This window comes from Diceros bicornis, chromosome 14, assembly GCF_020826845.1.
Source record: "Diceros bicornis minor isolate mBicDic1 chromosome 14, mDicBic1.mat.cur, whole genome shotgun sequence".
Lineage (NCBI taxonomy): Eukaryota > Metazoa > Chordata > Mammalia > Perissodactyla > Rhinocerotidae > Diceros > Diceros bicornis.
The window spans coordinates 42519483-42536719 of record NC_080753.1 but is presented as its reverse complement, the minus strand read 5'-3'; the positions used below and the strand labels follow the sequence as shown (position 1 = coordinate 42536719).

The 17237-nt window shown below is 41.1% G+C and overlaps 1 protein-coding gene across 1 annotated transcript; it reads left to right on the top strand.

Annotated features, from left to right (window-relative positions):
- The first annotated feature begins 250 nt into the window (after positions 1-250).
- On the top strand, positions 251-10123 carry SLC17A4 (solute carrier family 17 member 4). Its single transcript, XM_058555124.1, has 10 exons — positions 251-400; positions 984-1217; positions 1301-1388; positions 1777-1863; positions 4282-4400; positions 4524-4685; positions 7197-7329; positions 7411-7558; positions 8409-8499; positions 9979-10123. The coding sequence occupies exons 1-10, from the start codon at positions 266-268 to the stop codon at positions 10111-10113; spliced, it is 1332 nt and encodes a 443-aa protein (XP_058411107.1). The 5' UTR covers positions 251-265; the 3' UTR covers positions 10114-10123.
- Positions 10124-17237: the final 7114 nt, after the last annotated feature.

Genomic DNA, 17237 nt, shown 5'->3' with positions numbered 1-17237 from the left:
AATAGTTCTGAGGGAGTTATTGGTCCCCTCACTTCCCAGGGGAAAAGGTGTCCGTCAGACATCTACAGAGCAATGTCTGCTCTCTCTATATTTCTGCTCCACAGACAAACTGCAATCTTCTCCCTCTTCCAGACTTAAGAAGCGTGAGAGAAAAGCACCCTGATTATAAGACTTTCTGTGCTCTCTCATCTCAGGCTTTTGTTCAGTCCGACATGGGCTGGCCTTCATCTTGCATATCTGTAATTTTTTGATTCTCACCCAACAAATGAACTTGAGCATTGCCATCCCAGCGATGGTGAACAACACAGCCCTGCTCAGCTCGCCCAATGCCTCAACAGAAAGGCCTCCCACTGACTCCCAGGACAACTGGAAGGAAACTTTAAAGGAATTTAAGGCAGTGGTAAGTTTAATGAGACTCCAGACCTTTTCTTTGACTCAAATGGTTTGCTCTAAAGGGTTATTTATTAAGCATCTACTATATTCAAGGAACTCGATTACACAAGAACATAGTATGTATCTAAGGAGATTATATCCCTACTTAGTGTCTGTAAATGTAACCAGGGACCATGATAGAATGAAGGAAACAGATTTTATCATTTAGTGGACATAAATTCTTCCTCTACAATGACGAAAATCATCACAAAATAAGTTTCACAGATTTATGTCTGCTTTCTCTTTCTTCCTTCACGTATTTTTCTATTACCTTGCCTATGATGCTTTCTTCTTTATAGGCTTTCTTTCTTTACAGGATCTCTTATTTTTTAATTGGTCAGTTAATTGTGTAACTGGGGAAATTGTGTTGGGGGAAAGAGTACGTTGAGCATATATTTAGGTTTTCTTGATGAAATTGGTAGATTGGAGGAATTGGAGAGAGATCAAAGGAAAGAAAACTGCCAATTATTTTTTTGCCTCTCAAGTCTTCACAATAAATATTGTCAACTCTCTAGCCAAAGATAAACAGTAAGATTCTCTTTGTCATCTAGGCTCCTATGTATGACTGGAGTCCTGAAATCCAGGGAATCATCCTCAGTTCCCTCAACTATGGCTCCTTCTTAGCCCCAATCCCTAGTGGCTATGTGGCTGGAATATTTGGAGCCAAGTACTTGGTTGGTGCTGGTATGTTTATTTCCTCAGTCCTGACCCTCTTCATTCCACTGGCAACTGATGCTGGAGTGACCTTGCTCATTGTGCTTCGGATTGTCCAAGGCGTAGCCCAGGTACCAAGAGATTTTCTAGTGTGAGTGGAATACAGGTTCCAAAACGACCCCAGGTAGTCCAGAATGGAACATTTTTTTTTCAGGTTATGGTAACCACAAGTCAGTATTCAATTTGGGTCAAATGGGCTCCCCCACTGGAAAGGAGTCAACTCGTCACTATTGCAATGTCAGGTAATTGATACCCAAATTGTCATCTTATGTGTACCACCAAGAGTATTCTGCAATGGCCTGTCAACAGAAGCAAGACCTTACATCCAACTACTCTGTCTGCTTGCTCTAAAGCCCTACCTTCTACTATCTTTCTTGATCATAATTGAATGTTTACTGTGCATCAAGCATTATTGTAAGTGCTTTGCACATATTAATTTCATTTTAGCCTCAGAACAATCTTATAACTCAGCTATATATAATTATTTTCACGTCACACATAGGGAAATTTGAGACAGAAGTAGACTAATCACTGTGCAACTCAGCTTTGTGAAGGAGTTAATCTGTAGGAAGCACACAGAGTCCCAAGCCTGACCCTCTCACCCAGGACACCCTCACATTTTCTGTTTAGGATCGGTGGTGGGGTCCTTTGTCATCCTCCTCATCGGTGGTCTCCTCTGCCAGACCATAGGATGGCCTTATGTCTTCTATATCTTTGGTGAGTTTGTGCTTTCCAAATCTCAGAATTTTGTTTTACGACAGAGAATGCTGGGCATGATTTCTGTGGTGCAACTCATCTATGGTTAACCAAATCCTAACAGATATGGATATTTATATAACTAAAGTTGATAATGTTCAGAGCCAGTCATGTTGTGAATCTTGCAAAATGACATTTAAGTTTCAGTAGTCTGAGTGTGTAGCTAGGATAACCTGATGACTTTAAAGCTATCACTATATTCCTTCCTGCTTCTAAATTGAACCCACAAGGGATCCCAGAGGGATTTCTTTCATAAGATGTTGAAAACGTTATCTTGGTGAGATTATATTTTTAGTTATGCTTATTTTTTAATACATTCTTTTAAATTTCTCCCATTATTACTACAACCAGAAAATTGTGGGAATGTGACCTAGTCATAAGTAAAATACTGATTGGAGGAGAGAATCAACCAGTAGAGGCTGCAGGACAGAGCAGACCAGATAAGGCTCAGAAGTGGACATAACACACAGAAAGATGTCACAAGATTCCAAAGACACGTGAACTGTTCCAGAGGCAATATTCTACTGCTTCACAATTTTGCCTTTACCTAGCCCTGGTTGGGATCTGCTCAGCTACTTTCAGCTAATGTTTGTGTTTGTTTGATTTCTAAAACATTCTCTGAAATCCCATCTGTAAACCACCTGATTCCAGTGGGACCAGTAAGTCCCAGTAAGTGTTTTCATTACAGAATAATACCCTTAGATCAAGCGTTCCTGTAACATAACACTAGGTCAATATATTCACTAGAAGAAAAAAAATGTATGAAGATTGATTATTACAGTACATCAACCTTCAAAGGCTCTGTCATGGGAACTTCAAAAGGGTAGGTTACAAAAATTATTCAAGCAATGAGAGAGGCTCACCATGCTCATGAATTTGAGAAACAGTAAGCAGTATAAGTAAGATAGGAACTCACTAAATATTTGTTGAACCAATGTTAACATGATCCATTCTCAGTGTGCAACAGTGTTAATTTTCGTATCTATTCCTCCTCACCTGATTTTAAGTTCCTTGGTGGCAAAATTGTGTCTTTAGGTGGCTGGCCCGGTGGCGTAGTGGTTGGGTTAGCGTGCTCTGCTTCAGAGGCCCGGGGTTTGCTGGTTCAGATCCCGGGCACAGACTCAAGCACCGTTCATCAAGCCATGCTGTGGCAGGAATCCCACATATGAAGTAGAGGAAGATGGGCACGGCTGTTAGCCCAGGGCCAATCTTCCTCAGCAAAAAGAGGAGGATTGGCAACAGGTGTTAGCTCAGGGCTAATCTTCTTCATTAAAAAAAAAAAAAGTTGCGTCTTTATATTCTTATATTCTCAAAATTTATCAAACTGCCTGGTGTATGATGGCTGCTCTATATTGGTGAAAGAAGGTGTAAAAAACAAGCTAGCAAGTGAAGAAAACTCTTAAGACTTTCTTAAGATTCTAAGCAGGGAATTTTAAGAAGAATCGTATTTCCACTCAATACTAATAATGTTGCATTGTCCAACACTGTAATAACGTATATATTAGAGAAAATTCCTTTGCTAAGAATTAATTTCATTTCATGTCTAGAAATTGTCTGGGTAATCAGTCGCACATATGTACTGCTGCTAACTCTTAAGTGCCAGAGATAGATATGGAAAGGTTTAATGATGAAAGGAACTTTGCAGAAGCATGACTAGCAGAAAGGACGCCAACTGGTACTTCAACAGCAAGGGCGTTTTCAAGCACGTGGAACAAACACACTAATGACTTTTAACAATGAGCTATAGCCTTAATAATGGTGCATTTCAAAGCCTCCCAAAACTCAGTTGTTTAAAACAACAATTTATTCTCTTAATTCTGTGGGACAGCTGGACAGCTCTGCTCTCTGTGGCTCTTATCTGCCTTGGACAGTGGGTTAGCTGGAGCAAGTTCTTCCCGTGCCAATGGCTAAGACCCAAGAGGACAGGTAAAAAAATGCAGTGTGGGGCCAGCCTGGTGGACTCATGGTTAAGTTTGCATGCTCTGCTTTGGTGGCCTGGGGTTCGCAAGTTTGAATTCCAGATGCAGACCTATGCACCACTCATCAAGCCATGCTGTGGCGGCATCCCACATACAAAATAGAGGAAGATGGGCACAGATGTTAGCTCAGAGCCAAATTTCCTTACCAAAAAAAACACAAAAAGCAAAAAAAACGCAGTGCTGCATAAGGCCTAGACTTTGGCAAAAGCAAGTTACACGGCCAAAGCCAAAGTCAAGTGGCGGGGAAGTACCCTCCACCTATGATAGGGCCACACAAGGGTATAGATGCAGGGATGAGTGGAGTATTGGGGACAGTCATTCTGTCAACCCTAGGAATCATCTCAGGCCAGAGTCAAACTGAAAGAACTCCATTCCTGTGCTAACTAGATCCTCTTCCTAGGTGGAGTTGGCTGTGCCTGTTCTTTTCTCTGGTTTCCTCTTGTTTATGATGACCCCGTGAATCATCCGTTTATCAGCACTGGTGAGAGGGACTACATCGTGTGTTCACTGGCTCAACAGGTGCATTGAGAAACTCCTCTGCCATTTCCCTACTTCTGTCTGTATGTCTCAGAGGTGAAGAGTGCAGTAGAGAAAAGCCCTTGTCTTCTGATGGAGGGGATATTGATATGTGCTTTCTTCCAGGACTGTTCGGCAGACTGGTCTCTTCCCGTTATGGCTATGATCAAATCTCTACCACTTTGGGGCATTTTAGTCTCTTATTTCAGTGAATTCTGGCTTTTTCATATCTTGATGGCGTATATACCAACATACATCAACACTGTACTTCAAGCTAACCTCAGAGATGTAAGTACAGAGAGAGCTCACTCTGTTCTTTAGTTTAAATGCGCCATCATATAATCATCTGGTCACAAAGTCAGAGGATTAAGTTCAGGACCTTCATGAAGGAAACGCAACACGTTTCACTTGAATTTTGATTCATCTCAGTGTGGCCTACTGCTTATTGGGGCAGACTGCTACGGTTCTTGGTCAGCTTGACATTCACAAAATGTCATATTTTTTAAGGAATCAATGTAAAAATTTTATGTTCAGTCCAATCAATGTTTATAAACAAGACACTCTGCAGCATAAACAATAAAGCATTAACAAAACAAATTCTGCCTTTGAGAAGGCTGTGACAGAGAAGCATAAACAATGTATGCTGAAAATAAGACATTATTAATAGGATATAAAGTCCTAAATAAGACATATCAAAAACTTGTGGGTAATGCTCTTTTAAATAAGCATTTTATTCAAGTATGTCATATATAGAGAAAAGTGCACACGTGTGTACAGCTCTTTGATTTTTCACAAAATGAACAGATGCTCTGATTGGCTGACAGGAGCCTTTCGATTCCTACAGGATGGATGTCTTAAAAGTGGCAAAGAGTGTATCAGATTTCAAAGTCTGCTAGTGACAGTTCACAAGGTCGTTGAAATACCATTACATTTTTGCCCTTTGTACTAAAAAAGCAGTGTTCTCGTGTTGACTGGGCTTCTCTGGTGAAAACATGCTAACTGGCCAACAGAGATCTGACCTTCTTAGCAGAGGTCAGAGTATGGGGTGCATGCATGCAAACAGGCTAGAGGTACTGAGATCAGAAAGCCCAAGGATAGAGTGGCTATGGGTCTTCCCAAAGGAGAAGAAGAGCCAGAAGCAGACAATGAAACCAGAACCTCAGGCCAGGGAATCAGGGTACAGGACATCCAGAGAAGTAGGACTCCAGTGCTGAGAGATAGACAGCCTGAGGCTGGCTGTTGGGAGTGATGTCACTGGTGTGAGGCCAGGTGGGCTCTCCACCCTCGGATGCCAAGGAGGAGGATGGGAGAATGATTGGAAAGACAAGTTGAGACCAGAGAGTAGACTTTCCCAGCTTGGGAAGTCAAGAGACCTAGACTCCCATTGCTCTCAGAGTGTTTTCTCACTAAGTCTATACATAACCTTGATGGCCTTGGTTTTCTCATCCATAAAATGAACAGCTTGGACCAGGTGACAGTTAAACCTTTTCCATTGTTTGGATTACATGCAACAAAAGATGGTCTCCTTTTCCTTGCATTTTATTTAATAGCATTTTAATTTAGAGGTTGCATAGATAGTAAAAGGGTTCAACATTTTAAAAACTATATAAAACTATATAAAAAAGTGAAGAGTGAAAAATCTTACTCCCATTCCTGTCCCCAATCTACCCTGTTCTCCCTGCCCTCTCCATATACCTAATACTCTTTTTTATTAATTTCTTGTGTATTCTTCCATTGTTTCTTTATGACAATGCAAGCAAACACAAATGCATATTCTTATTTACCCCAACTTTTTTTTCCCCCAGAACATATGCTGTTTATGCTGCTATTCTTTATATACTATACCATGGGATCTCTTCATATTAGTACATGAGAACCTTACTGGGTGACATTTGGGTTGTTTCCAATCTTTGATCAGTGCTGCAGTGAAAACCTTGTTCATTTGTCATACATTTGTGCAACTACTTCTGCAGGGTGAATTTCTGCATATCTGAGTCAAAGGTAAATTCAATATAAACGTATATATTTATTGTCAAATTGCCCTCCATAGGGCACTAATAATATTTGCAAGTACCTGATTCCTCACAGCATCATTACAAATCATGTCAAAACCTTTTGGATTTTTGCTGATTTGATCCATGAAAAACGGTATTTCACAGTAGTTTTATAATTATGAGTTGGGGTACCTTTTAATATGTCTAGGAATCACTTATTTTTCCTTTTCTATAAATTGTTAATATCTTTTGCCTATTTTTTTACTGGGTTTGCTCTCTTTAATATCTATTTCCAGGTGATCTTTATATATGAAGAGAGCATTAGTCCGTTTTTTTTTTTTTTTTGCAAATTGAACTACATGCATATTTTTCCCCAGGCACTAAAATTATATTGGCTCATTCAGCATAGACTTTGTATTAAAAGTGATGTGTATATTAAAAACTGCCATAGGGGCCGGGCCGGTGGTGTAGTAGTTAAGTTCCTGTGCTCCCCTTCAGCGGCCTAGGGTTCGCAGGTTCAGATCCCCGGGCGCAGACGGACACGCCGCTTGTCAAGCCATGCTGTGGAGGCATCCCACATAAAGTAGAGGAAGATGGGCACGGATGTTAGCCCAGGGCCAATCTTCCTCAGCAAAAAGAAGAGGACTGGTATCGGATGTTAGCTCAGGGCTTATCTTCCTTACACACACACACACACACACACACACACACAAAAATGCCATAGATGTAGACAATCTATCCAGGGATCATTCACTATCATGGTGATGTGGTAAAGCATATATCTCACCTCATCTCTGGTCCTCAGAGTGGGATCCTGTCAGCCCTGCCATTTGTTGTTGGCTCTATCTGCATTATCCTTGGAGGTCTATTGGCAGATTTTCTCCTCTCCAGAAAAATCCTCCGACTCATCACGATCAGGAAACTCTTCACTGCAGTGGGTAAGGACCAAGGTGGTTACACTGGTACATGTGGAAGCTCAGGTCAGCCTCCTATTTACTCTGTTGGTCCTTCTGCTCCAGGGGTTATCTTCTCATCTTTGCTCTGCGTGTCTCTGCCCTGGGTCAGTTCCAGCCACATCACCACCATGGCCTTCTTGGTACTGTCTTCTGCCTTCAGCAGCCTCTGTGAAGCAGGATCACTTGTTAACATCTTGGATATTGCTCCTCGGTAGGATCCCTTTGCCTCATCCTTACAGAAGCTCAGTTCAGGTCCAGCAGCCCTAGACCTATGCTGACGCACAGGTAAAATGTGCGTCACACGTGCAAGAGGTCACAGGAAATGTTGGCACCAGCCCTGGATCCAAATAATTCCTGGAAGGGATGCAAAGCTGGTCAATCATTGTGAACTTAGTTTTTCCAGGTGAAAACAGGAGTAGTCAGTGGCCACACTCACAGCTCAACTAGGGGAGACTCACACCAATCTCTTTCCGTTGGGGAATGCAGCAGTTACAGGGGGCTGGATCACTGAAAGGACTCATGAAACTACAGGCCATGCTCATGTAAAGCTTTAATAAAGGTAACGGACATAGAAGAGCAGGGGAAACATTTACCTCTGATACAGGCAAATATCAGAGATGACCACAACTCCAAACTGAGCTCTCAAGGTCCTGTCAAAATCAACACACTTCATCTTCAGATAATGAATCACCAAGATACGTGGGAGGTACCTTGGTCTCAGGGAAGCCAATGTCTCATTCAGTGAGGGGTCTTTTATATCCCAAGACAAGGCTGCAACATCAGGCTCCATAGCAGAAACCAAGAGAACATAAATTAGGTGCAAACCATCAATTTGTATATTTTGTATAAACAATATTGACAAGTTACTACAGGTTACCCCTTGGAAGTCTCAGACTTAGCATGGGATTATACTAATCACTAGTCAGTACATTTCACTCAGGTCTGACTAAGGGTCAGCACAACTCCAGGCATCCTCAGAGATAAGCACCGAGTTGCAACAGATCAGCTGAGATGAACCTTTTGCGTACTTTGGAATATTTTTCTTTCTTTCTCTCTTTCAGGTATGTTGGCTTTCTCAGGGGACTATCGCAGGTCTTTTCTCTTATATCAGGAGCCATCTCTCCCACTGTTACTGGAATTTTCCTCAGTCAGGTAAGGTAAAATGTTGTGAAAATATTGTTATGTTGTTATGAATGTTATGAAAATATTCATAAGAGAAACCGATAGAGGTCACACAGTAGAAGTCAGACTAAGGGTATTTTTGTTCCCTCCTCAATGTGGCTGAATTTGAAGCTCAAGGGTCCTGAGCACCCCACATGCTGTCATTTTCACCCTAGGCTCAGCTCATGCAGGGAAATTACCGCATGTTTGGGGTATGGAGTGAGGGAGAATGCTCAATTTTATGAGTCTATGTATTATGAGTTCTTAGAAGATGAATTTCTCATGCTAATCATCAAATTTTCTATCAATATTCATGGCATTTTTTGTAAGATATAGAGTGGCCAACCTTTCTGGTTTACCTGGGACTGAGGGGTTTCCTGGGATGTGGGAATTTCAATGCCAAAACCTTGAAAGTTCCAAACAATCTAGAAAGAGTTGGTTGCCCTATGTAGGAACCCAACAAATATTTACAGAATGAATGAGAGAGATGTTGAGTGAATGACAGAGTGAAGGAGGAATTTGCACCTTACATCAGTGGTTAATGCAGAAATTCCTTTGACCAGTATTGCTTGCATGGTGTTTTTACATTTGTGAGCCTTCCATCCTGAGAGATGCATTTAAAGTTGTCAGAATAAACAAATTCATCTGATAACTTGAGCATTTCCTAAGAATCTCATTGATATAGACTTTATGTGAAGAAAGATGTATATGACATTCATATGAATATCATTCTTTAAGTTCCTGTGATTTTCCACCAGTAAGTCAGGAGAATGAATGGAAGATAACAAAGAAAGGGTATTCTTTCTGACATCAAGTCCTTTCTCTTTTGAAGTTTCAATTCCCTTCCAGTCACTGACTAACACACTGTCAAGAAATGATTGTTTAAAATGGAAATTCTCAAATTGACCTTGTTTCCCTTGTCATTCATTCATTCATTCGTTCGTTCCTCCGTTCATTCATTAAACAAAATGTATTGAACATTAGCATGTGTCACGCACTGTTTAAGTGAATAAAACAAATCAAAATCCCTGCCCGTGTGAAACCCATATTGTAGGAAAGAAACCGATAGAATGCTAATGAAATAAGTAAAATATACAGTATATTGAATGGTGGTAAGTGCTAAGAGAAGAATAAAGCAGGAGAGGAGAATAGAGCATGTAAGAAGGGGTGGGATTTCAATCTTAAATAGGGTAGTCAATGAAGGACTCATGGGAAAAGTAACATTTAAGCAAGGACTGGAACCAAGTAAGGGAGTGAGACAAATGGCTATCTGGGGGGAGGAACATTCTAGCAGAAGGAAAGGCCAGTGCTCCTGAAATACACCTACATATTCCCGGAACAATCAGGAAGCCCACAGAGGCTGGAGCAGAGTTGGGGGTGGGGGCAGTAGGACTTGGTGCCAGAGCCTTTCTGAACCAGGAAGGATAAGAACTTGAAGACCATAAATAACTTGTAGTTTCCTGCCTCCAGGACTCAGAGTTTGGTTGGAGAAATGTCTTCTTGCTTTCAGCTGCTATTAACGTATCAGGCCTGGTCTTCTACCTCATCTTCGGCCAAGCAGAGGTCCAGGACTGGGCCAAAGAACAGACATTCACCCAGTTCTGAGCAAACTGAGTGATGCCTTAGATCTTGATGCTTAGTTGTTCATTGTTTGCCCTCATGGACATACCCCTTTTGTGCCTGCCTGACTAGCCTTGCTGCTTGAATAGCCATTCAATTTGAATTGATTTTGTTTCCAATATTTCTTCAGAGGTCCTGGCTGTCTAATTCTGAAGCTTCTGTCTGGAAATTTTACAGGTGGTGGCGGGGTAGGGAGCTAGTTATTTAACTAGGAGCTCCTGAAAGCACAGGTGTATCTGAATATATATGTGTTCTCCACTCTTTCCACTGTTATTGTGACAAAGTAAGAAACATATATTTGGTCTTTGCCCCCAGTTTCTGGCATGGAGCTCATAAAACCCTTGTAATTTCCTGAGTGATAGGAATGATAGGAGTATCTTTTGTTATAATATTTGGTCTTAGTTCCTGGTTCCTGATTCTAAGATCTTTGGAATCTCTGAAGTGATGAGAGTGTCTTTTTGGTATACCAATGAGGTGACTGGTGACTGGGGGACTGAGATAGCTTCAGGATGAGGGGCTGGTCGCCAGAAATACCAACGCATGATGAGAAGGTTGGAACTTTCAGCTCCACCATGCCACTTCCAGGGAGGGCAGAAGGACTGGAGATTGAGTAACTCATCAATGGCCAGAGATTTAATCAACCATGCCTTCACAATAAAACCTCTACAAAAACCTAAACAATGGGGTTCAGAGAGCTTCCACGTTGGTGAACGCATGGAAGTACTGGGAGAGTGGCACACACGGAGAGGGCATGGAAGCTCTGCCTCCCTTCCCACATGCTTACCCTATGTATCTTTTCCATTTGGCTGTTCCTGAGTTGTAGCCTTCATAATAAACCAGTAATAGTAAGTAAACTGTTTCCCTGAGTTCTGTGAGTCATTCTAACAAATTATCAAACCTGGGGAGGGGGTCATAGGAACCCCCAACTTTGTAGCTAAGTCAAACAGAAGTTTGGGTATCTTGGGCACCCACTACTTTGATTGATGTCTGAAGGTGAGGAAGTGTTGTGGGACTGAGCCTTTAACCTATAGGGTCTGCGCTAACTCTGGGTATTTAGTGTCAGAATTGAGTGAAATTGTAGGACACACAGTTGGTGTCCACAGAGAATTGGAGAACTACTTGGTGTGGAAAACCCACACATTTGATGTCAGAAGTGTTGTGAGTATAGAAACAATTTTCCTTTAGTTATCCTGGTAAAAGCATCGGGGGCTGGAGGACAATTTCTCACCAAAGCAAAAGACGAAGCCAGAACCATGGGAGTGAGAACTGAGAATTACAAGAGGGATTGTGTCCAAAAATCCAGAAGATGAACCCTGAGAACTATCATGAAAAGAAAGCCCTAAAGAATGGAAGCCATAGTGTAAGTCCTGGGCAGGAGGCCAGAGCATCTGAAGTCACCCTCACATCAAGTGAAGAGGGATACAGGACCATTCTGAAGCTTGGCACAGGCAAGACGCCCAGGTGAAAAACACCAAGGAGGAAAGGACAATAAAGACTGAATGCATTGTAATGAGAGTAATGAACTCGTTACTCATTAGTGCCTGGAACTAATGAGAGTGGGATAGTAAACTACAACTATTTCAGACATCTTGCTTTTCTTGCTTTCAGAACCACCTCTATAATACTGTAGTGCTCAGGCGCTCTTCAGAATCAACTCTTTCACAACTACCTTCTTTCTGGCCATCTTGAGCTCTGCCTCACATCTGGTTTGTGGATCCATGCAGACCCCTTCTATCTTAGTGAACAGACACTGTCAGTTTTTCTCCTACCCCCTCAAACATTTGTTCATGCTGCCACTCCTGTCTTGGATGCCCTTCCTTTGCTTCTCTGACTCTTGGAATCCTACCCACCTTCAGTAAGCCTCATTTAATATTCATCTCATTAACCTAACTTATCTTTCAAAAATGTGTGTAAGACCTACGCTGGCTTGACCCCATTCCAAATGTCTGGAGAGTGTATAGTGTGTCTGCTTTTCATTAAGCCCTCAAATGGGCAGTATTAGGATCATGAAAGAAAGCAAAAGCATTAGGCACTAAAGGACTATTAATGAACATATAACATGGGGACTGGTAGAAACCAAAATCAGACACAGCTTCAGGGAGCTTAACATATCAGGAGGGCAGATGACTTTTAATCAAAGTATCACACAGATGAATGCGCAATGACAACTATGGAAGGTAAAATAACGAGGGGCATGCTTGGCTATAAGCCTGAATGATAAGAGCATATGCCTGAGTCTGAGAGTGAAGGAGGACCACCACTACATAGTTTCAATTGAGCTGGGATCTGAAGGACAATAGTTAACTGATGCAGGAGGTATATGGGGAGAACATTCTAGGAAGAGGGCACAGGAAAAGCAAAAGTTTGCTGGCAGGAGGGAGTAATCAAGTATGGCCAGAGTATAGAGAATGAGCGAAGCATGATTTGTGAGGAGGCTGTAAACGTATGTAGAGGAAGAATACACTGTGGTCCAGGGAAGTGCATTGGACTTTTTCCTGAAATCAATAAGAAGTATATTAGTGGGAGGGGATGTAATCAAGGTTCTATTTTTCAAAGGTTTCTGCATGAGGGAATAGGTTGAAGTAGAAATTCACTGTGTAGTCCAGGAGAGAGTCATGGCCCCTGGCAGGAGAAAGCGAATGTGGTGAAAGGTGAACAGACTATTTGATTTAGGAGATAAACCTGATAAGACTTGGAGACTAAATGAGAGAGTGGAAGGTGTCTGGAATGACTCCTAGGTTTTGGTTTGCTTCTAGACGATGGGGATGCCTTTCATTAAGATAGAGATCATAAGTGAAGATGACAAGAAGGAAAATGGATACACAGCTCTGAATCTCACACGGGAGATCTGGGCTCCAGTTATAGATTTAGGAAGCATCTAGATATAGGTGGTGATTAAAATTCTTAGCATGGCTGAGACTGCCCAGGGTGACAAGATGGTATAAGAAGGGAAAGCCTGGGAACAAGCCTTGAAGAACCCCAACATTTAATGGCCAGCTAGGGGCCGATTAGTCTCAAAAAAAAAAAAAAAAAAGAGAGAAGAAAGAAACAACCAAAAAGATAGAAAGAAAACCAAGAGAATATGGTGCTAAGAAAGGAAAGGAAGGAGAGAATATGTTTCAAGAAGAAGTGAACAGTGCCCCATGTCAACTTTGCACAGATCAGGTAAGATGAGGAGTGAGCAGAAAGTAGAAAAAAGAGATGACTGCTGAGAAGTTTGGCTGCAAAGAGGAGGAACGAGACAAGAGAGTAGCTGCAGAAGGATTTGGGATCAAGAAAGGAGTTTACAATAAGCATGTTCAAAACCTGTGAGAAGAATCTAGTTGAGAGAAAAAAATTGAGTATGCTAAGGAACACACATTAATGGAAATTCTTGAGAAGGCTGAGGTAAGGGAGGAATTTCATGACCTAAAGCCTAGTTGGGAGGAAGATGAGAGATAGAGTGAGGGCAGCTCCTGCCTTTTCACCAGACGACTCATGATTATGTCCATGTCCGCCAGTGAGAGGTCCAGGGAGGGTCTGCCGTGTGGTTTTATTTTGTTTATCTTGCCTCCTACTTGCAAGAGGGGTGGGCAGCGCGACTGGCAGTTTGTAGGATAAGAGAAAGGTCTGAAGTGCTCTTGTCGACAAGAGGAGAGCGACCTGGCAAGACACCTGCAGGTTGCCAAGCAGGGGTGATCATCTCCCATACAGTAACTCCAGTAACTCACATTGTCCCACGACTGCTTCATTTATGACTGTTTCCTCTGCCTATTCTGATTGTAAACTTCTAAAGTTCAGGAACCATGACATTCATCATTTTATAATATCCTTAATATAAGAACAGTGTCTCGTACACTGTAAGTGTCAATAGATTCTTGTGTGTGTGTATGTGTATGAATGCTTGTTGAATCACAGTATGAATCAATGAACAGAATGGCTCTGGGGTGGTGTGGGAGACCAGTTAGAGAAGAAATGGGTGAGACGCAAAGGACCCTATATTGACCCAATTTTTCTTTAATTCCCTTTGTTTTTCGGAACATAAAATCATCTAAACCTATGAATTCCTTTCCTTATCTCATCTGGTATTAAGATATTGAAAGACTAGGTCTGCTCCATTCCGTTTCTGTAAGAATTGCAGAGCCAACCCCAGACTCTTAACAGTGATGATTAAGGTATTTGCCAGTCGGGGCACAGTGTCTCTTGCTTGTTTCTGAACCACCCATATCTGCATTTATTCATCTCCTTTCCTTCTTTGGATCCTTTTGCTTCTTCCTAATCTGTCACTTTTAGTTGCATCTGAAAACAAGTTTGATGTCTCCCTGGGCCTGATTAGTAGTTCCCCCCAAATGGGCTGTCCTTAAAGTACAGGCATGCACCACATAATGACATTTTGGTTAACAACAGATCACATACATGATGGTGACCCCATAAGATTATAATAGAGCTGAAAAATTCCTGTTGCCTAGTGATGTCGTAGCCACTGTAAAGTCATGGTGCAAGGCATTACTCACGTGTTTGTGATGATGCTGGTGTAAACAAACCACCTGTGATGCCAGTAGTATAAAAGTATAGCACATAAAATTATGTACAGTACATAATACTTAATATGATAATAAATGACTATGTTATTGGTTTATGTATTTACTACACTATACTTTTTATTGTTATTTTAGAGTGTACTCTTTCTACTTATTAAAAATAGTTCACTGTAAAACAACATGCTGTGTTAAGCCAGCGGTAAGCCTCATATATCTTGTGTTTACCACATCTCTTAATTGCATCATTTTCTCTTAAACTTGATTTACTCTCATGTTGTTTTCTTCATCATGGCCCCTAAGCATACAAAATCCACTGCTAATGTTGCCAGTAAGAGGCCACGTAGAGTGATTGACCTGGAAACAAAATTAAAAGTGATTAAGGACTATGAAGGTGGAAAATCAGTGGTGGTTATTGCTCGTCAGTCAGGCATGTCCCATTCCACCATACCTATGATCTTGAAGAACAAGAACAAAGTGATAGAAGCTGTTAAAGGATCTGCTTCGTGGAAGGTAATGAGACTAACGAAAATTCAAGAAGGACCTATATCAGACATGGAGAGACTTCTAATGACCTGGATTGAGGACTAGACACAGAAATGTATCCTTCTCAGTACCATGACAGTCATGGCCAAAACAAAAGGATTTTTTGCTATGTTGAAAGAGAAGACTAGACTTGACTACAACACTGAATTTACTGCTAGCTCTGGGTAGTTTATATGATTCAAAAATTGTTATTCATTACATACTGTGAAAATGAGTGGTGAGTCTGCGAGTGCTGATGTGAAGGCAGCAGAAGAATTTTTGGAAACTCTGGATAACCTAATTGTGGAGGAATATTACTTGCCAGACCAAATATTCAATATGAATGAAAACTCCCTATTCTGGAAACAGATGCCTTAAAGGCTTTCATCCATAAGGAGGACAAGTCAATGCCAGGTTTCAGGGCTTTTAAGGACAGTATAACAGTCTTGCTAGGGTCAATGTTACAGGCTACAAATTGAAACTCTTTAGATCTGGCACAGTGAGACCCCAGGGCTTTCAAGGGTATCAATAAGCACACACTGCTAATGTACTAGAGGAGCAATAAGAATCCATGACGACCCACAGGAGCAATAATAAGGAAAATGACCCAGCTCCTCTTCCAAGATGCCCTCCTGAATTGCCATGCCAGTGAAATGGAGAAGTGCTGTTGGGAGAATAACATACCTTTCAAGATTTTGCTTATTGTTGATAATGCTCCTAGACATTCTTCTTTTATTGGTGATCTTCATACCAATATCAAAATGGTAATTCCCCCTCCAAACACCACCCCTTTGATCCAACTAATGGATCAAAGAGTTATAGCAGCTTTTAAACCTACTACCTGAGGAGGACCTTTGCCCAGGCTATTGCTGCAACTGAGGAAGGCCTTGAGAAGAAACTAATGCAATTCTGGAAGGATTACAACATCTATAACTGTATCAAGAATGTTGATTGGGCTTAGAGTAATGTCACCAAGGAGTGTATGAATGGCATTTGGAAGAAGACACTCAAGAAGTTCATCCATGACTTCAAAGGATTTGCTAAGGATGAGGAGGTTGCAAATTCAACAAGGCTATGGTTGAGGTGGCAAACAACTTTAGCCTGGATGTGGATGAGGATGAAATTGAGAAACTCCTAGAGGTGGTTCCTGAGGAATTGACTAATGAGGAATTGTTGGGACTGGGACAGAAACACATAGCTGAAGATGAGGCAAGAGAAAAGGAAACTGCAGGAGAGGAAAAAAAAGGAAGAACCTCCCAGAAAATTCACAGTAGAGGATTTAGCAGAAGGTTTGCAGACTTCAACAAGCTCCTTTCAAAGTCTGAAAACATAGACCCCAACACCAAAAGGTTTTCATTAATAGAGAGGAATGTTCATGGTGCGTTATCTGCTTACAAGCAAATCTATGATGAAAGGAACAAACAAACCAAGCAAACCACCATGGGCTTATTTCTGAAAAGAGTAACACCTCCTGAAGAAGAGCCTCAGGCTGGTCCTTCAGGAGGTATTCCAGAAGAAGGCATTGTTACAAAAGGAGATGACAGCTCCATGTGTGTTACTGCCCTTGAAGAACTCCCAATGGGACAAGCTGTGGAAGTGGAAGGAAGTGACATCGATGATCTTGATCCTTGTAGGCCGAGGCTAATGCATATGTTTGTGTCTTTGTTTTTAACAAAAAAGTTTAAAAAGTAAAAAATAAAAATAAAAAAATTTTAAAATAGAAAAAAGCTTATAGAATAAGGGTATAAAGAAAGAAAATATTTTTGTACAACTCTACAATGTGTTTTGTTTTAAGCTACCTGTTAATACAAAAGAGTCAAAAAGTTAAAAAATTAAAAAGTTTATAAAGTTAAAAAGTTACAGTAAGCTAAGGTTAACTTATTATTGAAGAGAGAAATTTTTTTTAATCAATTTAGTGTAACCTAAGTGTGCGGTGTTTATAAAGTCTACAGTAGTGTACATTGATGTCCTGACGTTCATATTCACTCACCACTCACTCACTGACTCACTCAAAGCAGCTTCCAGTCCTGCAAGCTCCATTCACGGTAAGTGCCCTATACACTTTTA